Source organism: Alternaria viburni (genome assembly GCF_023758015.1).
Source record: "Alternaria viburni strain BMP 2772 chromosome Unknown scaffold_25, whole genome shotgun sequence".
NCBI classification, from domain to species: domain Eukaryota; kingdom Fungi; phylum Ascomycota; class Dothideomycetes; order Pleosporales; family Pleosporaceae; genus Alternaria; species Alternaria viburni.
Window position 1 is genome coordinate 22,427 of NW_026055794.1, and position 20,369 is coordinate 42,795.

The following is a 20,369-nucleotide window of genomic DNA, read 5'->3' on the forward strand; positions in this document are numbered from 1 at the left end:
CTTTGTTCCATTCGTTTATGATACACTCAATTGTTGAGGGCCATGAACGTCGTCAGACCGCGAAACCACCTCGTGCGCCTGCCCCATACTCCGCCACGTCTAACCCCAAACTCTTTCGCAACACGTAGCTTTCGGTCCAGAGGAGCTTAGCCAGACTTCTTCCGAGCGTCTTTGGTATCTTCTTTCGGGATGTCGACGAGACGAAGGCTCTTCCAGGTGGTCGACGGGATAGTTTTGGGTACTGCTGGAGAGCTCAGGGCAGGGAAAGCTTCCGTTGCCACACGAACTTTGAGAAGCCCTCCGGACGTATTGACAGATGGTTGTAGTACGGTTTCGTCATCTGCTTTCTCGTTGACAATAGCTTGCTCCTTCTTGCTCGCGCCCTTGGGTTTGCTCTTCATCTTCGATTTGTGAGAAGTCTTCTGCGAGGGAGCAGGCTTTAGCTTTTCCAGCTGCTCCTCGGCTTCTCGAATCTTTGCCTCGAGCGCCTCCTTTCTGACAGTCGATTCATTCATCTCCGCAGTCGCGTTCTCTAGCGTGGTCTGCCAGATAGCTACGAGTCCATCTAGATGCTGAAGCTCTGCGGCTTGGCGATCGAACGCTGTTGTAGATGAGACGTGCGGAAGTGCCATGGTATGTTGATCAACATGGCGAAGCTCATAGCTGGGCGTGTGTTCTCCAGGTAGTGGCTTGTGCTCCTTCTTCAGCTCATCGAAATCCGCCTGGAGTACCGCCTTCTCTGTTTGAAGAGCTTGATTATCGTTGCTGAACTGGTCGTAGCCTTGTCGCAGAGCTTTTGCCTCATCATCTCGTTCCTTGTACTTTTGCTCCCACTCTAGCTTCGCTTGCTTGAACAGCGCTTTCTCCCGGCCTTCTTCTAAGACCCTTGCTTCCAATGCCTCCTTCTCTTGGAGAACCTTTGCGTATTGCATAGCTTTGGCTTCTGCTTTGCTTAGACGATCAGAGAGCTTGATCTTCTCACTGCGCATACGCTCTTCCACTAGCTTTTGTAGATCTGTGTAGTGCTTCTTCTTCAGCTCACCATACTCATCCTCCAAGGCCACCTTTTTCTTGGCAAAATCGCGCTGAATAACTGCCAACTTCAGTTGCAGATCATGTATGCTGTTTCTTCCTATCTCATTCGCAGCTGAAGACGCTGATCTCACGCCTTGGAGTTCTTTCTTTGCCTCGCCTAGCTGTTTCGTGGCGTCTTCCGCTTTGGTCGACATGACACGCCAGATCACCTCCATCGCTCGCAACACCTGATCCGCAAACGCGTCCCGTAATCTGTCGAAACTGGAGTCCACTCTCTTCTTCAAAATATCGCACTCAGCACGCGCTCGCTCCGCCAAGGCCTCACACCTCGAAGCAACATCTGGGACGGCCTGGCTGATGTATTTGACTTGTTCGAAGGCTATCTCAGCGTTCACTCTTCTGACTTGAGCATCTGACTGCGTTGCGACTACCCAATCGAGCTGGGTGCGTATCTGTACGAGTAGACTCTTCATGTTGAAGATCTCCAGGCCGACAAGATCGCCCATCTGGGACTCTAGGAATTTGAAGCCGAATATGCTCTGCTCAAAGCTTCGAATATCTTTGGGGTCGGTGGATTCGTAAGAGTTTTTCATGAGGTGGTCGGTGTATTTGTCAGTATTCTCCATGATAGTCAATGAATACTTCCAATCGCTGGTGTGAGGTCTTGATCTGCTGTTGACAGCGATATCGATGACTGCCTACGTGCAGGTGTGTGGATCGCTCTGGACTGCGCGAGAGTGTAGAGATAAGGATGTGAGCGCGCTCGATAATAATTTGGATAGAAGAATGCGATCGCGCAGAATCGACGATGGGGCAAGAGGTTTATGAGTGGTATCCTTTGGTGGAATGTCCGCTAGGTAAAGTCGTAGCCTTCAGACTGGGAGATGAGCGGACGCGGTACTTGCAAACAAAAAAGTGGGGTAGAAGACGCGTATAGCAGGTGAAAGGACGCACTTCCACTGTCACGGTCTACATCCCCCACGCCAAACTCTTTCCACTAAGCTCTGTGTCAAGCGGATCGCATTACGCCTTTGACGAGTAACGGGGTACGGCTCTGCTACGGCAATAGCGATGTCAATTCGTTCCCAAACCTGCGACAACGGGGCGATTCGTCGTCCTGCAGCATTTGAGCGTGCGGCGCTCGGTTCCCAAAGTGACGGTACGTCGTCTCTTGCCAGTCAGCAGGACGCCGTCAACGCCGATGATCGCGACCCTGTGTCTGTAGTCCCCGAGGTCAGTGTATACGTACTTTGATCTACATCTGTACTGACTGACATCAAGACCGACACAGACTGCGCATTTTGCACTTCTATCGGCCGTCTACTCAGTTGTTGCCAGGATCGAATGAACCCACGTTCGTGTCCTCATTGCACAGAGCTTGTTCAGCACCTCACCCGCAAAGATGAGAGGCACCGCGACGAGATAGCTGCTCTACACGACAAAGTGCGGGAGCTGGAAGAGGAAACACCGGAGCAGAGGTCCAACAGGCTGAGCGCCGAGAAGAACACCAAGATCGACAGATTGAAAAGCGAGGTCGAGAAGATCAACAAGGAAGACGAGTCACTGAAGGCGGAGAACAAGGAGTTGGAGAAGAAGCTAAAGATGCTTGATGCGGACATCAAGAAGTTACAGCCACCTGCGGAGTTCACAGTCAAACAGAAGAAGACGAAAGGGAAGAAGAAATAAACTTCTAATGTTCCCAAGATCGGCATGTTGCCGGGAATGGACATGAGAAGCGCTCTTTGCCGATTACATGATGATTTGGCACTGGTCCTACCTCTTCGGCGCGGCTTTGTAGTCTGTCCGCTAATCCAACAATTTACATCGATACCAAAACCCAAGGCTGGAACTTCCCAGCATCCGCATGCACAGGCTGAGGTACATCGTATCATGTTACCTATCCAGGGTTCTCCAGACGTTGTCGAGCTTGTTCAACCCTGGCGTCCAGCGATGCAACCTCTGCTTTCTTCTTCTCCATTCAATTTAGCCTGGCTAGATCTTTGCAGGTCCCTCCGTGGTCTCCTTCGACGTCTTGAGATCTGCGTTCTCTTTCTCTAACCTCGCATTCTGCTGCTCAAGCTCCTGAATGCTCGCTGCGGGGTCCAATGCCTGCTTCAAAGCAGTTGCAAGCCGTCGGTCCAGTGTCTTGGCATCATATCGGGTGAGGTTGAGATTACTCTCGGTGTTACTCAGAGCCTCATGCGTGAAGAGCTTGTCGACGCGCAGTTTATAGATTTCTTCGTCCTTCGAATCAGATGATTTTTTGAGCTGAGCAACCTTCAAATCAGATGTTCTTTTGAATTGGGCAACCAGTGTCTGCAGTGGCGCATACACCGTCTCCATGACCAGGTGGCGCAATATCTCGGCGTCAAGTTCCTGGCTCCGCAACGCAAACTCCTCATCGCGCAGCTCAGTACTCAGCTCTGTTAAGGCGGCCTCGGAAGTTCTCTCATGTTCTTTATCATCGGGCTGTGCTTGCTGTAGCTTAGCCATTTGTTGGCTGATGCTCTTGATAACGGCCTTGACCTCAGCAATCGCTTCGCCAGCACGGTAGCCTTCGGAAACCAGAAGAGCTATCGAAGAATGCACTCTTCGCAAATGAACTGCGATGAAAATCATATCCTTGTCGTGTAGCTCAAAGGTTGTTTTGACCCATTCCAGGAAATCGTCTTGGAATCTGACCTCATGCGTCGCGTCCTCTATTGATGGAGTAGTCGCGGATGGTATCGCTGCAGATACAGGATTGTCCGGACTGAACAGCCCGCAGACTGCGGATAGCCACTCTTGCGTACTCTCCAGATGCCGTTGACCAAAGGCACTTCGCACCGGACTTCCGGTAGAGTCATGCTTGCTGGAAACGCCCTGAACACCGGAGAGGCCGTTGTCATCTGGCCTTTGGGGGTGGAAGCCACCTTCATCAGCTGATGTAGGCGCCATAGATTCCTCGGTCTGGCCTTCGGTTGGTGGGTGGGGAGAGGACGGGAGGAAGCGGGATCCCTGAGAATTGTTTTGGGAGTTATGATCTGTGCACGTGTGCTCCGAAGCAGTCTCAGTATCGACTGGTGAGCTGCCATTTGACTTTTCAGGATTTTGCAATTCGTCTTGATCGGCTTTCTCATCAGTTTGAGACGTGCTGGACATGATGTGGTTTGAGAATGATCCGGTCGCGTTTTGTAGGTGTTTGGTTGTCCGACGTTCGTCGTGCTGATGGAATGATAATATGGTCGTACCTTTGGGGCGGTCTATCAGGCAGGCGGTTGTTGTTCCCGGAAGTCGGTCAGGTTTTGAAAAGCAGTGTAAGTGTCAGAGTTAGGCGGGAGTTGCGATGGAAGTTGTTGGTGCTTGTTTGTTCTATGTCATAACGGGAAATCGCGCTGGGACCTGCTGTACAGCCTTGGAAAACAGTCCATAAAATGACCGGCTCTTGTGACACAATCAGTCTCCCTTCGGTCTTCGTAATACACTCTACCCCACGTCGCCTGCATAGTCTTCTCTTATTACCCAACCTTTTAAGAAATACCTCGACCGAGTCCAACTCTCCAAACCCATCGGCTCGACCAGACTTCAACTACGTAGAAATGTCAGAAGATATGCCAAAAAGCAGCGCCCAAGAAAAGCGCGACTACATCAAGGCGTTGAAAATACAGATAGAGGAAGCAGAAGAAGAAGACAAGAAGCTAGAAAAAGATCTAGAAGAGCGGAGGCAGGAGCTGAAGGAGCTGGAGGCCAAAATGAGGGAGAAAGAAGGGATACCATCAAACTAGACATGGAAAAGAAGATGGCGATGAAGAAATGAGTAATAGGTAGAAGGGCAGCTTCGGTCGGGTCTTGGTTGATGTGAGGCGGTCTCACGATGAATTTCACGGATTATATAACAGTAGGAAGGCGTCACACATATGCGCAGCTGATAAGTGTTCTTCTATTTGTTCAAGGATCGCGCTCCGCGGTGGTATTGATGAATGCATGCAAAGGCCGCGACGTGAAGGCAAGACTGCGCGTACAATGGCATCTGCCACTTCCTGACTCGAATGCGAAACCTGGACGGTGAAAGCCCAAACCCCACAAATATCAGAACAGCGTGGCCTCTTGGGAGTTTGGTGGGAGATTCGCGATAGCTCAGGGACGGAGCTACGGCTAGCGCGCGCACGGGTAATTTCCCCAGCGACACGTTGCGAAAGCTCATGAAGCAAACCCCCTCTCCATCTTCCATCAACTGGCTGTTCGCAACCACCTTCTTCACCTTCTCGTTGTCTTCTTTCTTGTCTCTGGGCCATAGTTCGCAATCATGAGCGGCCGTAAGTCTCCACCCCACCTGTCAATGGCCCGGCGAGGCGTGCGCGCAACACCTGCGAGGAATTAATTACGGCGCGGACGAACACCACAGCTAACGGTCGCACGTAGTACGGTTCCTCGATCTCGTCAAGCCTTTTGTGCCTCTGGTTCCTGAAATTCAGCTGCCAGAGAGCAAGGTTCCTTTCAACAACCGCCTGGTATGGACCGGTCTGACCCTCCTCGTCTTCCTCGTCATGAGCCAGATGCCGCTCTACGGAATCGTGTCGTCTGATACCTCCGACCCGCTATACTGGCTCCGTATGATGATGGCGAGTAACAGAGGAACGCTGATGGAACTGGGTATCACCCCCATCATCACCTCCGGCATGGTTTTCCAGCTCCTCGCGGGAACCCACCTCATCGACGTCAACCTCGACCTCAAGTCTGATCGCGAGCTCTACCAGACCGCGCAGAAGCTCCTCGCTATTCTCCTGTCTTTCGGTCAGGCCGTCGTCTATGTCATCTCGGGTCTCTACGGACAGCCATCCGACCTCGGTGCCGGTATCTGCGTTCTCCTCGTCATTCAGCTGATGATCGCTGGTCTGATCGTTATCCTCCTCGACGAGCTCCTCCAGAAGGGCTACGGTCTCGGCAGCGGTATCTCGCTCTTCATCGCCACTAACATTTGCGAGTCCATCATGTGGAAGGCTTTCTCGCCCACCACCATCAACACTGGTCGCGGTCCTGAGTTCGAGGGTGCTCTCATTGCCCTTGTCCACCTGCTCTTCACCTGGCCCAACAAGACTGTTGCGCTCAAGGAGGCTTTCTACCGCCAGAACCTCCCCAACGTCATGAACCTGATCTCCACCGTCATTGTTTTCGGTGCTGTCATCTACCTCCAGGGCTTCCGCGTTGAGATCCCCGTCAAGTCCGCCCGCCAGCGTGGTGTCCGTGGCTCATACCCCGTCCGCCTGTTCTACACCTCCAACATGCCCATCATGCTGCAGTCGGCTCTGTCCTCCAACGTCTTCTTGATCAGCCAGATGCTCTACAACCGTTTCTCCGACAACCTTCTCGTCAAGCTTCTCGGTGTCTGGGAGCCCAAGGAGGGTTCCGCTCAGCTTTTCGCTACCTCCGGTGTCGCCTACTACATGTATGTCTAGTCACAGTTCACGCTACAGAACCAGCCACTAATTAGCTTCAGGTCTCCCCCTCTCAGCATCACCGAGGCCCTCTCCGACCCCCTGAAGACCGCCATCTTCATCGTATACATGCTCGTCGCGTGCGCTGTCTTCTCCAAGACCTGGATCGAGGTTTCTGGCTCGTCTCCCCGCGATGTCGCCAAGCAGCTCAAGGAGCAGGGTCTGGTCATGGCTGGTCACCGTGAGGAGTCCATGTACAAGGAGCTCAAGCGCGTCATCCCCACTGCTGCTGCCTTCGGTGGTGCTTGCATTGGAGCTCTGTCCGTCGGCAGCGACCTTCTCGGTGCTCTCGGTAGCGGTACTGGTATTCTCCTTGCCGTAACCATCATCTACGGATACTTCGAAATTGCCGCCAAGGAGGGCGACATGGCCGGCCTCAAGGGCATGGTCATGGGCTAGATCAGCCCATAGGGATATTGGATTTTTGGTTTGAACGACGGATGGGTTGGGGCTGGGGTGCTTCGCCGCACATTGTAACATATGATCTAAGAACAAAAGTTTACGAAGGTCTCTGGCATCACTTTACGTACTGCAGCGTGGCGTCTGGCTAGGCTCACGATGTCGGCCCTTCTCTAATGTATCATTGTTAACCCTCAACTGCGTTTGGACATGACCGCACCTGCAGTATTCACTTGAAGCACTCACGTGCTCAGCCTTGGCGTGTTGCTCCTGGCGCCTTACTCATCGAGCTTCAGTCGTTCTTACCCTGTGTGTTGCTTGCACCTAGGTATTGCATCCAACGACAGGTATGCCTCCGCCGTCATCAAGAGCCCACGTCATGGATTCAGTCTTCAACAGCAGCATCGCATTGGCCAGCTTAGCGAATGCGAAACGTGGCTTACGTGCGTACCAAACCGCCACGCTAACGCATGCTGCGGTCTGCGATGCGAAAGCCTGGGCATTGCGGCCTAGGAAATATCGTCATACACAGCATTGAGGCGTTTTACACATGGGTAATGCGAAGAACAAGCGAATGCGATGTACTGCTGCGCATGCGAAATCTGGTCATGATGCAGAGCGTGTCTTCAGTTTTGACGAGTACATAAGATGGGATTGTCGCTGCTTGTGGTGAGTTATTGCAGCTATCTATTTCACTTCTTCCTCGAGTTCTAGTACTCATACTTGATCGTTTCGCTCGGGTTCCGGTTATTCTGTCATCATGGCAAGCTCAATTAGTATCGCTCATGCTACGCTGGACTGGAAACGACAGAATCCGCCCAAGGGACCAGACTTCGATTGGGAAATGTACCGTTATGTTCCTTCTATGGCTGGAGCGATCGTCTGCCTCGTTGTGTTCCTCGTGATGGCTTTTCTACATCTGTACCAGTTTCTCAAGTCGAGGAATCGGATTATCGTCTTTGTGGTCATCGGCGCTCTGTGTACGTTGTCCACTTCTTGTTCCGCATATTGAAATCGTCCCTCGAAAACATCTAGGATCTTTGCTAATATATGACTATAGGCGAAGTTGGCGGATACGGCGCACGCATCGCTTCTCACTTCGACAACCAAGCTTGGGGCCCGTACATTACTCAAGGTGTACTGACACTTGTCGGTCCTCTGTGGTTCGCTGCGACCATCTACATGATGCTCGGCCGTACCATCAGACTCGCCGGCGGGGAAGACGTCAGTCTGATCCCAGCGAGATGGTACACGAGGATCTTTGTTACCGCGGATGTCACAACGTTGATTATCCAGGGCTTGGGTACGCGAATTCGACATGGACGAAGACTGAAAGGGGATTTAGCTAACGAAACAACAGGCGCCAGTATCATGGGCACCATGCAACTCGCTCTCGCTCTCGCAGGCGAGAAGATCGTCATCGCGGGCCTCGCACTCCAAGTCGCTACCTTTATTGTCTTCCTCGCCGCTTCATTCGACTTCCAGATCCGCATGAACAAGAAAGCCGATCATGCATCAACAGACTGGAAGAAGATGCTATACATACTCTACAGCGTCAGTGCGCTGATCTTGTTCCGCTGCACGTTCAGACTCATCGAGTATGCCATGGGCAACGCTGCGTATCTCATCGCGCATGAATGGACGCTGTATTGCTTCGATGCGGTACCAATGTTTCTAGTTCTGGTTTTGTTACTTGTTCTGCAGCCGAGTCGCTATGTTGAGGGAAACTTGGGGAAATCGCGACTGGATAGCTCAGGCGAGGTCGGCGTTGTGGAGAGAAAGTGATGGGTTTTGGCAGTTTGGTCAGTACTTTCAGCGCGCTTGGAGCCTTTTTCCCGGGTGTCCTCTATTTTCCTAAGGGCAATACATTTTGCCTCTTCTCTTCAGTCTGCTCACGACATCATCTTTTCGGTGAGTCTTGGTATGTTTGCCTGGACGCACGCAAGCGAAACATCTCAAATGCCTTCGACTTTGCACAGCAGGCTGTAACATGTTTTCACATGCCAATAACGTTTATTTGAGCTTGACAGCCGGCCGTTGCGAAAGCTCACTCTGGCCCCTATGACGTGCATGACTCGAGGTAAGTCAGATCTTAGCTCTCAAGCTTGGAAACAAGCGCCCCCAGCCACATCCGGCGGCACGCCTCACGCAGCACCACCTCATGCTTCCACAAAATGTGATTCCTCAATCCATACTAGCTACACACAGACATCAAACGGGATGGCGCGCCGCTCCACCACGTTCGTGACTAAAAGGCCGCATCGCAAATCGAGGGGCGGATGCTTCACCTGCAAAAAGAAGAAAGTGAAGGTAAATCCAGGCCTGAGGAGACTCGTATGGAATCATGAAATTGATATGGTACAGTGTGACGAAGCGCAGCCCAAATGTGGATACTGTAACCTCCGAGATTTGGACTGCGAATATATTCAGAATGTCCCCTCGACATCTCGGACGTCGTCCGCCGGCCCATCGTCCAGTGACGAGGGTCTACCATCTGCATCCAACACTCCAGCAAACTTCAACGATCTTTCTGCCCAGTTGATACCATATCTTAGCCCACACTGCCATACATCCATAGGCACCCTCACAGCCCTTGACAGTCATCTATTGCAATACTACAGAACAGACGCCTACCGCACCGTCGTATCCTGCGACGATGCTATCATCCAGAACCTACACAAAGAGACCATACCCCAACTAAGCATCTCCAACCCATTTCTCCTATACGCTCTACTTGGTATGACAGCAACCTACAGCAACAACATGACGCCCAACAAGACGGTCGAAAAGCAAGCCCTACTCTACCGCCAAAAGACGTTCTCGACCTACAAAGAAGCCCTCAAGAACATCACAGCCGAAAACTACGAAGCCGTTCTCGTAACAGGGGGTCTTCTCCTCGCGCTCGTCCCCGGGCCAGCCACCGACACAGACGAAGATTACCTCGAATGGGTGTTCGGCCTCCTCAAACTAAGCGAAGGCCTGCGTATCCTCGCTTCCCTCCGCTGGGCCCAAGGCATCGAGAAACTCTCCGTGTACCCGTTAGTACGCCGGGAAATCAAGACGCTGCCACCGCCACCCATCGTAGATGTCGCAGGCATCGAAGCGCCCATCGGTCCTCTGGGAACCACACCTGATAACCCAAATCCAGCACCGACATACACGCCCATCCATTTCCCCACGCAAACCCGCCTCTTTCTTCCACCGCCCCTGATGCAACTCCTCCAAAGCGTTATCCGAGGAAAGGAGTCAGGAACGCTAGATTGGCACCGACCAACCCTTCTCCCCGTCTTCCATGCCTTATCCCCCATCTTCCTATCTCTGTATTACTACGGGCTAGACTCTGACTTCTACGTCCGCATCTTCGTCTGGACGTCCTTCCTTATGCCAGACTACCTTCAGTTGATGCGGGACAAGGAACCAAGGGCTCTGGTGCTATTCGGGTGGTGGTTGACGCTGGCGAATCTAGCGCCGAAGGGGTGGTGGACGGGGAAGCGAGTGCGTAAGACTATTGGGGCGATGGTGCGGGCGATTCAAGCGCAGCCTGTGGGGGATGGTGGGTTTGCAGAGCGCGTTTTGAGGAGTGCGTTGAGGATTGTTGATGTTGTGGATAGGGAGGGGAAAGAGGCGGCGGCTAAGGCGGTGTTTGACGATTGGCCTGGTGTTAGTTGGGAGGAGGGGCCGGGGAGGGCTCAGGCGTGGGAGTATGCTCAGCTGGTGGATTTGGGGGATTTGGATGGCGGTTTGGATATGGATGCTGCTGTGGGCATTGATCTACAGGAGCTTGGTATATCGGTTTAACGTTCATCTAAATTCCAATACGCATGTTTTGGCTGTAAGCCTCCTTATTGTCCTAGCTCGGGCGTTGTCCCAGCTGTCTCTGCAGCAACCTTTTTGTTTCCTGCCTCCGAACCCTCTTGGTTCCGCCCGCCTCTTGGCTCCCTGAGCATGCAATATAGCTTGATAGCGTCCTTCTCCCCCTCTCCGTCCCTGCACTCCATCTCCCTCGCCAACCGAAAGCCAAACTTCTCATAGATGGCGATATTCGGCTCACTCCTGCTACTCTCCAAATAGCACATCCTCCCCTCCTTATCAGCCATATCCAGCACCTCTTCCATCAGCGCCCTCCCTACGCCCTGTCCCTGACACTCCGGCAACACAGTGACAATATTGCAGAAATAGTATCCCTTTGGGTCCGTCCAGAGTTCAGACTGCGCCTCTGCCTGTCGCGCCTTCCATATCCAATATCGTGTTGTGCTGAGGCCACCGCGCCCATACCACAGGTTCATGCGTATTTGGTTGGCCCAGAGATACCAGTACGAGAGGTACAGTGACCAGGACTCGGGCTCGGACGTGGGTCGTGGGGGGAGCCACATGGCGCAGCCGAGGATCTTGGACGGGTTCGACGTGTCGCGTGCGACGTGGAAGAGGCCATGTTCGATGCCCCATCGGCAGCGCAGGGTGAGGGATACGCGATTTCGTACTAAAGAGACCTGAGATGGTGAGCAACGCGCGCAAGAAGACGGGTACTGAGGTAAGTACCTTTTCGCGATCTGGGAAGACCCAGTTGTTGTAAGGATCATTGGCGAAGGCTTGTTGTATCGTATCGATCGCGCCGTCGATATCGGCCTCTTTCATGCGCGTTACTTGGATAGGCATTGCGAGAGGTTCTGTGGTGTTGAGGAATTTCGAGACTCTTCGTGTCACGGCGGCAGTAGATACGAAGATAATTGCGCCAGTCTCAAAACTGGCAAACTTCGATAACCAGCCATGATAGGTGCGGGGAGGTTTGTAGAGCTTGTCGCATTCAACATGTGGATAGGTGATGAGATGGGAAGGTCTAAGCGACAGTCACGTGCATTGCGGGGCCTTCCGATGCTTATCTGAGCAGGCGCGTACGAACCAAGTTCACCAATCCTACCTGCAGCTGTCTTGCCCATGTTACACAGCTTCAGCCTCGTAACCATGTCAGCTTTCAGGAATCAAAGTCCGGCGTTGGTGCCTTGGACCTGCGTGACAACGCACACTAAACACCATGGAGACTTCCAAGCAAAGACTCAGACGGGCTATGCGACTTCCTGGCCCATCCATTGGCTTGAAACGATCCCAGACAGATACTACTAATGGCCAAGTTCAGCTGCGCCCTGGCGATCAGGCTGAAGGTGGGGTAGAGCCGGCAGTAGCAGATCTGCTTCATCGCCGGTCCATGTCTCCTTCGCTACAATCTAGTGCACAACAACTTACCATGCCGCCAAACACTAGCAGCTTTCCTGATAGATGGGCCGAGATAAGGCGAAAGGCCGAGCTGAGGCAAACGGGTCAAGGAGCCGAGCAAAACGAGGAAGAAACCCAAGATGAAGAGACCATCGAGAGTCGCGTGGCACGCATAAAAGCTCGAGTAGCAGAGTTGACAGGCAACTATGAGAAAGGCTTCCCTGTTCCTACTGAGCAAAACCAAGAGAGACCATTAGCACTGCACACCCGTCGACATACGGCTGGGAACATCACCACCTCCCCTAATGCACAACCTGCGCCTCGTCACAATGATATTTGCATGGAACTTGTAGTCTTCGACGATGCCTTATCTGAGCCGTCCGTCATCAAAACCGTTGGAGATTCTACCCGAACATCGTCAGGGGATGGAAGCGATCCGACTCATATCGAACGAGACCTATTCTGCAGAACATGGGATTCGAAGCCAATACTAAATCGTATATTATCGGAGATAGGTGTTGCAAGCCCTCGAGATGCTCTCGATAGCCTTGGGATTACCGATCTGTGGCTACCGCTGTCGAAACAACTACTCAAACGATTACTGAGTGATCCTCGTCATGTCTCAGAGTTTCTGAAACTACAAGACGAACATCTCAGTGTGGTTCTTGCGTATTGGACGCAGCTTGTCACAGGAGAACGTATACACGAGATGATGTTCAGTCACTGCGAGTTTGAGGACGACGAAGAGATATTCGAGGAGAATCGTTTGCTCGGCGAAGGGATGGTCGGTCTTGTCGAGGAGGTAACTGTACGAAGCCGAGAACCACCTCTTATATGCGTACGAAAGAAAATTGCAAGGCCTAAACAACTCAAAGCTCACCGGCAGATCATGGCTGCCTTCATCCGAGAGATCGGGGTTATGCGTCAAGTCGATCATCGCCACTGCGTTCGGTTTCTTGGGAGTTATACCGACAATGAGTCTGTCAATATTCTCTCGACCCCGGTGGCTGACATGGATCTTGCTGCCTTCCTCGATAAGCCTATTGGGGACCGGGAATGGGCCATACTCTACAAGGGCATTGACTGTGTTTGTAACGGGCTGTAAGTGCATACCAACCTACCCTTCCACGCCATCGAGCTCCAGACAGTGATCATGGGGGGATGGCAGACTGGCTGCAAAGTTGACATAAGTGGAAGCTTTTGCTAATTGCCCTCTAGATTGTATCTCCATGACAACAAGATTCGGTAAGTGCGTTGAATTGTACTCAGGAAACTTTGAACAAGCCGCGCTATATGATCGCTTTCGTCTGCTCCTTTCAGTAGACTGCCGAAAATGATAAGGCTGACACGACTCAGGCACGAGGATCTGAAGCCTCAGAACGTTCTTGTTCATGGCACCAACATATTGCTCACCGACTTTGGATTCAGGTGAGTTAGACCCGAATCACGGCACTGTAGTACTAACCTTGTATAGCTTGGATTTCTCTGACGACTCTGTTTCGACAACTACTGGGCGACCATCAGCATGGACTATTCGATATTCCGCGCCAGAGGTCTTAGATTCTGAGCCCCGTAATCGAGCTAGCGACATATTCTCCCTTGGATGCGTTCTGGTTGAGATCGTTTCGGGACTTCACGGACACAGTCTCTCTGAAGTCAAGGAATTCTGGAAGAAGACTAGTAACGGACAATCCAGTTTTGCACGCAACCCAGAGGCAACATCTTCATGGCTCGGATCGCTTCCATCTCATCCCAAAAGCACCAGACTTAAAGCCATTATCATCCTCTTGCCAAAACTGCTGGTTACAAAACGTCTTGATCGACTGCCGGCCCAGTCAGTGGTGAATGGGTTGCACAATTTGAGCCTACATCTACCGGATGCACCCAGTCTTCGCAATACGTGCTGCGGGAATAAGGAGAGGTGACTTGCCAATCTCAGCTGATCCACAGCTCTGGTCCGATCTTCACAGTTACTTCGATGCTGTTGCAGACTTCGCAATGACTCTTGTCGAACTTGACCGGCGCTTCAAACAAGTCGCTACTAAGCATGACTATTACTCCCACTCAAGATATGCTCAGCGATATTCCTCCGATCACGGCTGCATGCGAAATACTCTTCCCCCAATCCAGTCAGACAGAGCAGATATCATCCTACTGGACACGGTTGACGACCGGAGGTGCGGTTTTGTGACAATGTGAGAGTTATGTACATAGTAGAGGTTACCCAGCCGATAAGAGCGCGGATGTTACACTATAACTACTGCGTGAGGCTTCGGGTATGTAGGGACATCTTAAGTGACGAGGCCCTAAATGGGCGAAAGCAAAGCATGGCGAATCTCAGGGCTACAAGCTCACGGCATGATGTATTTTCCAAGTTCTTGTAGAATAACCTTACCAAAAGTCCAAGATCATGTCCTAGACTACACACAAATCCGGATTTAGATCAAGATCCGTATCGCCTACAGCTAGAGCTTAGACAAGGAGCATGACATCGGCCCATCGATTATGTCATGATTCGTGTAGTGAGTGTGCTCGATATGCAGTCGTAATCAAGGACGAACTGATCTGAATGGTATGAGAGAGGATGTCATGCCTAAGCGTGATAATGCTGCCCAAGGTGATGATCCTCAGCGTCAGCACCACACCAGAGACCACTTGACAACGAAAAGGAAAGAGGACGAGGCAAGTAGGACTAATGGTGTACGAGACCCAAGTGTGAAAGGCAAATGTACAGCATCAGCAGCGATCCAAGCAATGCAACCGAGGTCGCAAGGTCCAATTGCAGTCACTATGTGTTAGCGAACAGACAAAGTGGTGGAATAGTTGTCGTCCATGGTCCACACGCTCATAAGTACGCTGCGCATCAAGCGTACGCTTTTTGTGTGACTCAAAAACCTAGATGCGCAGACGCATGCTTACCTTTTCCCTTAACCAACATCACAACGAATCAAGCAACCAAAAAGCTGCATGATTGCTTTTCGTCACCAAGACATTCCGCTTCCGCGATAACGCTCATACACACGCAGCACACACACACATCGTGATAGTTCTACACACGAACCCACATACTCACCGCTCGAACCCAAAAGCCCATACTCACACATGCGCTTATGTCAACATGTTCGCACAAAGCAAGCCCCGCACTACACTACAGGACACTACCCCAACCCCAGCCCAACGTCTATTCGTCATAGGATCGACAGTCCTGCATGGCCTGGTCAGTCAGCCTACCGAACCCAGTCCAGCCCAGTCCGATGACACCCTCCCGCACTGTGCGCGGGCGAAGCGAGTGAGCATGAGCGGTTCCGGATAGCGAATGCGAGTATGCATGGGGAGCTGGTAGACCTGTTTTGACCGGGCCGTTGTTGGGTTGGGAGTTGATGGTTGATGCGGGTGTGTGGCATGACATGTGTGGCGAGGAGGCGCTGCTTTTTTGTCCCGGGGGGCTATGCTATGCGATGCTCTGAGTCTGTCGTGATTGATGTGGCGAGGGACATGTACATGGTCTTCGTACTTGGGCTGCGTAGTCGGCCCGCTGCGTACATGTATGTGTATACTTATCGGTGGATGGAGGTGACCGGCGTTGTTGATACGAACGTCTATCGTGTTAGGTCTATTGAATATTTTTGGTGGTGTTAGGACATGAGTAGGCACATGATGTCAACGTCCGAACGTCGGCATTTTCGTCCTTTGCGATCAACATGTCGACGATCTCTGTTCAACATCTTAGGCTCTCGCTTACGGCGATGTAGTATACCGTGAGTAATCAGCTGATTCGCCGGGTTATACAGCCTTGTGTCCGGCTTTTTCCTTGAACCGTGGCGCTGTAAAGGTTAGGTATGAGGAGCAGGCAGCCAACCTTGTTCGGATATAGAGCATGGATGCAAGCGCGAATACGGAATGAGACGGGTTGGATACTTCGTGAGCTTCCGCTTAAAGGCACGATTATCGGCGTTGCATCCGTAGCGACGATCCGGAAATTCTTGGTTCCGAACTGTTACCTGGCATTTTAACATGCACATGGAAGGCACAGTAAATAGCAATAATATCCCAGGGTGCTGAGGCAGCAGAACCAGGCCGTGTTGCAAGATGCATCTGCCGGAGGACAGGCGGAGACGGGTACTGTACGCAGCGCAGCATAAGTGGGCAGCTAACAAGACGCAACTAGAGATTCGAAAGCGAGAACCTGAGCCATCCTTGGATCATCGTGGTACTTGTTGATCAACTGAGAGAACTTAGCCTCCGCAAAGTCGAGACCATCCGTATGACAGCGTATAGCGCCTGCATGTACCCTTGAACTGTAAAGGGTGGGTAACTATAAGGGCAGATAGTACCACTTGGTGTGCATACAGGCGACCCGCTGGCGGCCGACGATTCAGTGTTGGGCAGTCAGGCAGCCAGTACGTGGGAGTGCGAGACCGATCGGAAAGAGCGGAAGCAAGAAAAAAGTCGATGAAACGCAGTCCGGAAAGTTAAGCCACCGTGTTGTGTGGTGCGGGTAGTCCTTGAGCGGTCTGTTTGGGGCAACTCCAGGTCATCCTAGGCACCGGATTACTGTTAATGCTAGTAGCCAAGAGGGGTGGTGTTGCGAATGCGGGCGCTGATGGAGCGCGTACTAGCCGCATCGCCGTGAAAACATCGGTGTGTTCGACAAAGAGGCAAGCCGGGGCTGCCGTGGTCATCAGACAGGCTGGGAGGCAGGTGCGAAGGCGGCAAGTCGGGCAATAAGCGACGTGCGTGTACTTTACGCAGAAACCGATCTATGTCCTGGGCGCCCAAAAATAGGGCGTTCAATTTGCTGAGACGTACAAATCAGGACCATGCAGGTGTGACTGCTTCTGCGCATAATCGTAGGCGAATAAAGAAGGTACTTCGGGTCGTCGCTCAGTGGTGGAAGTGGACTTTTGGGATCGCCGCGTAAGCACAATTTAGCCTAGAGCATGTCTAGAATAAGAAGATAGGCGATTTGCCGATCTGGTGAGGTGGAAAAATTCATGGCGCATGCATGGCATCCGTGGGCCCGTTTGCACCGTCATACACCTGACGGGGAACTACTTGCATAGGAGCTTCCGTAAGTGAGTCTCAGTTGGCAACTCAAGGATGGTCACCTCCACACAAAGGACGGCCCTTGTCAGCAGTGATGCACGCAGTAGTACCGAGCCTTGGATTGCATTTGACACATCGCCTGATGTAACAGCGGCCGAGTGCATGACTGGCGGGCACCAAGTTGTGTCTTACAAACGAATAGCAACTGCTATATAGGGTTCCGACTAGGGGTGTGCTGCTGGAATATTAAAGCGGAGTGCAATTGCCGGATTGGTGCGTAGTATTACAAGACTGAGATCGGTGGTGTAACTGTAAGCGGTAAGCATTATGCTAGAGGTGGCCCGACCTCGGATATTCTATGTGGCAGACGTGCTGATCGAGAAACTTTGCTCTATATTAGCTGCCATGTCGACACAAGTTGCAGCAGCAAGCGCCTCAATACACCCTGATTCATGATGACGGCTGGATCCATCGCTCCTCAGGATGCATTGTTGTATTGGATTTGAGGCGGTTGGTGGCAGCTAGGTACCGAACCTAAAGAGGTGCGACAGGCAAAAGGGTCGCGGTGGAGCGGCAGAAGGAAAACAAACGCTCGTACTGCGTGAAACCGAGTCACCGCCGGGCCCTGGTAAAGTGGAGAAAATTTTGCGGAGATGCAGGCTGGCTTCAGCTGCTGCGTCGTAAGACAATTAGCATGGGATCGCCCGACAGAAGTTTCATCAGTTGCGCGCTCGGGTGAAGCGAAGGTACAGACGTGTACACGATACCCACGGTCCGGCATGCTCGTGCGGCAGTCTTGGCTAGGTAAAAGTGATGCAGAGTCATGGCTTCTTCTTGTTAATGTACCAGCAAGTTGTACACACAAGCGAGTCAACGGCTGTGAGCTGGCACAATGGCGGTCTGACTGGTCAGACTCGTACCCCGGCTACGAGCGCATATCGTGTATGTGGAAATGCCATCTTGCCCCATGGTCGTAGCCCTAGTGACGTTGAGTGGGGTGTCGGTGTCCGATTCCCTCTTCGTGCGTCACACGCGCATGTTCGAGATGCTGTACCGCTGGTGCTTGCCTGAGGTGTGCAGTAGGACTTGTTTCCGGCAAATATCCAAGATTGCGTCGAGCACAACTTGCAGCAGTAAGGAGGCTCACCGACGAGCTAGTGTGGCTGCTGATCCAAGCAGACAGGAGGCTTCAACGGAGGACGGCGATTGGACAAGGGGCTCTCGACGTTGAGCAAGTGGGCTCGCGAGCCGCCTGGTGAGGCTAATGCTCGCTGGTGGGCAAGGATAAAGTGCCGCCGCGCCCGCAAAGAGAATTTCGCGTTCGCATGGGCCGACCATGATCTAGAACACATCACACGCAGACAGCCCGATACCATGCTAAGGGATCGTCGTCGTCCACAAATAATGCAGCTACCAAGCCGACCGAGTTCTTTTTCATGCAACTGGTTCACATCGTGCTTCACCTCGCGCTTGGTTAGGGTGCTTGCGTGACCGGGAAACGACATGTAGCCTGGCCACGTCTAGTGAATGGTGTTGACAAAACTCAAGGGAACGCCAGGATGATAGACTATCATGCTGAAGGTAACGTCGTGTCAACATGACCATGGTTGATATGGCAGGGCGGGCCATGAGGGACTCTGTGGACGGTTTGAGCTAGCGTAGCGATGCCGCTCATACCGTGATTCTCTGCCCTTCCAGCATTCTTAGAGATGATGCGACGCCACGTTTGAGACCCACTCGACTCGTGGGCCACCCGCTGATACGTCATCAAAGGGTTTTTCTTCCCGTGTTGCAGATTCCCGGACTGGGGCTGTCAGCGCCTGGCTTCAACACACTGGCACTGTGATGAGTGCAGCACCCGTGCCGCGTCCATTCAAGCGCATCCTCCATAATAATGCCAGAGAAAGCCTTTTTGAAACCACAGTTTTCACAATCTCAATTAATAGAGCTTACGGCGTACAGCCTAATGTTACGCTGCGGAAGACGTTAGGGCATGCCTATAAGCTTATTAATTACTAGTCTACTTAATCTACTTATTACTTTTACTTACTTTAGACTTTAACTAAAATATATTTTACTTATCTTTATACTCTTCTTTAAAATTTATCTATAAGTATATTAATAATTATTTTATTAGTAGTAGTAGTATTATTAGCAAGAACTTTCTTATAAAGTTATTTAAGAGTCTTTAGCTTTACGTATATAAAGAGCTTAATAATATTATTAAAAGCGTTATTAAAGATAAAGATAGTAGTAACTTTATAATAAGTAATTACTTAAAGTAGAAACGTATATTTCTAGTTAATAGCATTTTTATACTTAGTAATATAGCTAAGATACTTTTTATTAGAAAAGTTAATAAGCTTAATTAGCTTATATTTATTAGAGCTAAGTTCTAATAGTATTACGTACGTATAAAAGTTATATTAGAGTATCTTTAAGTACTTAAATAAAGATAAGTATAGAAGAATTAATATATAAGTGTAAAAATTTTATAATTTTATTTTTTTTAGGTATTAGAGTAGTATATAACTATAATAGTGTACTTTAGTTATTAAGTTAAGATTTTTTTAAATTTCTATAGTTAAGAAACACTAAAGCTAAGGCTTACTTAGACACGTGATACGGCGTACAGCACGGCTAGGAGGCACGGGATTCCAGATAGTGCAATGTCTGTGAATGGCGCTGTGCCCAATGCTGCGCGGCCTATTGTCTCGAGCGGATCATCTGAACGCGAAACTATGGGAAGACGCGGGTCAGCACTCAGCACCTCGATTCGACGGTTCGTAGATTGAGTGTACAAGATCAAGCGACGCTTTGCAGAGCGGGTTCCGGTGACAGTTCGGTGCTTACTTTTCCTGTTCACATATTCGTCTCGTGATGCACAAGTGTACAGCTGCGCCGCAATTTTCGTGGATCAAAATGACCGAGGCCGCGTGCTGCAGAGTCAGGTGTGATACGCGGGATGTGCTGAATTACGGAACACGGTGCATTGATTCGTTCCCTGTGGCTCGCGCTAGTTGCAACATCGTTCACTGACGCCCACACTCGGTGCACTTTGTTGATGACCGACCTGTGATGGGAGTTGCTTCTTTGTTGGTACACTCAGGATCCTGCGGCAGGCGCCTGCACACATGGTGCCATGAAATGTCGGCTCCATGATTGGGTTTCAGCTGGACAAAACGGACGCTATGTGTAGATGGG

General features: G+C 51.3%; 7 protein-coding genes across 7 annotated transcripts; 4 read left to right on the plus strand and 3 right to left on the minus strand.

Moving 5' to 3' along the window:
- Positions 1–146: 146 nt before the first annotated feature.
- Positions 147–1,628, minus strand: J4E79_009406 (uncharacterized protein; the record flags this gene model as incomplete). The annotated part of the gene is made up of 1 exon (XM_049358252.1): positions 147–1,628. One exon carries the CDS (start codon positions 1,626–1,628, stop codon positions 147–149), a length of 1,482 nt encoding a protein of 493 aa, XP_049207107.1.
- Positions 1,629–2,106: 478 nt separating this feature from the next.
- On the plus strand, positions 2,107–2,721 carry J4E79_009407 (uncharacterized protein; the record flags this gene model as incomplete). The annotated part of the gene is made up of 3 exons (XM_049358253.1): positions 2,107–2,268; positions 2,317–2,353; positions 2,411–2,721. 3 exons carry the CDS (start codon positions 2,107–2,109, stop codon positions 2,719–2,721), a joined length of 510 nt encoding a protein of 169 aa, XP_049207108.1.
- A 306-nt stretch (positions 2,722–3,027) lies between these two features.
- J4E79_009408 (uncharacterized protein) lies at positions 3,028–4,176 on the minus strand (the record flags this gene model as incomplete). The annotated part of the gene is made up of 1 exon (XM_049358254.1): positions 3,028–4,176. The coding sequence occupies one exon, from the start codon at positions 4,174–4,176 to the stop codon at positions 3,028–3,030; it is 1,149 nt and encodes a 382-aa protein (XP_049207109.1).
- Positions 4,177–5,320: 1,144 nt separating this feature from the next.
- SEC61 (translocon subunit) lies at positions 5,321–6,908 on the plus strand (the record flags this gene model as incomplete). Its single annotated transcript, XM_049358255.1, has 3 exons — positions 5,321–5,330; positions 5,437–6,460; positions 6,512–6,908. 3 exons carry the CDS (start codon positions 5,321–5,323, stop codon positions 6,906–6,908), a joined length of 1,431 nt encoding a protein of 476 aa, XP_049207110.1.
- A 760-nt stretch (positions 6,909–7,668) lies between these two features.
- J4E79_009410 (uncharacterized protein) lies at positions 7,669–10,706 on the plus strand (the record flags this gene model as incomplete). The annotated part of the gene is made up of 4 exons (XM_049358256.1): positions 7,669–7,888; positions 7,969–8,211; positions 8,269–8,527; positions 9,530–10,706. 4 exons carry the CDS (start codon positions 7,669–7,671, stop codon positions 10,704–10,706), a joined length of 1,899 nt encoding a protein of 632 aa, XP_049207111.1.
- A 44-nt stretch (positions 10,707–10,750) lies between these two features.
- On the minus strand, positions 10,751–11,564 carry J4E79_009411 (uncharacterized protein; the record flags this gene model as incomplete). The annotated part of the gene is made up of 2 exons (XM_049358257.1): positions 10,751–11,398; positions 11,448–11,564. The coding sequence occupies 2 exons, from the start codon at positions 11,562–11,564 to the stop codon at positions 10,751–10,753; spliced, it is 765 nt and encodes a 254-aa protein (XP_049207112.1).
- A 376-nt stretch (positions 11,565–11,940) lies between these two features.
- On the plus strand, positions 11,941–13,551 carry J4E79_009412 (uncharacterized protein; the record flags this gene model as incomplete). Its single annotated transcript, XM_049358258.1, has 3 exons — positions 11,941–13,220; positions 13,338–13,364; positions 13,476–13,551. 3 exons carry the CDS (start codon positions 11,941–11,943, stop codon positions 13,549–13,551), a joined length of 1,383 nt encoding a protein of 460 aa, XP_049207113.1.
- Positions 13,552–20,369: the final 6,818 nt, after the last annotated feature.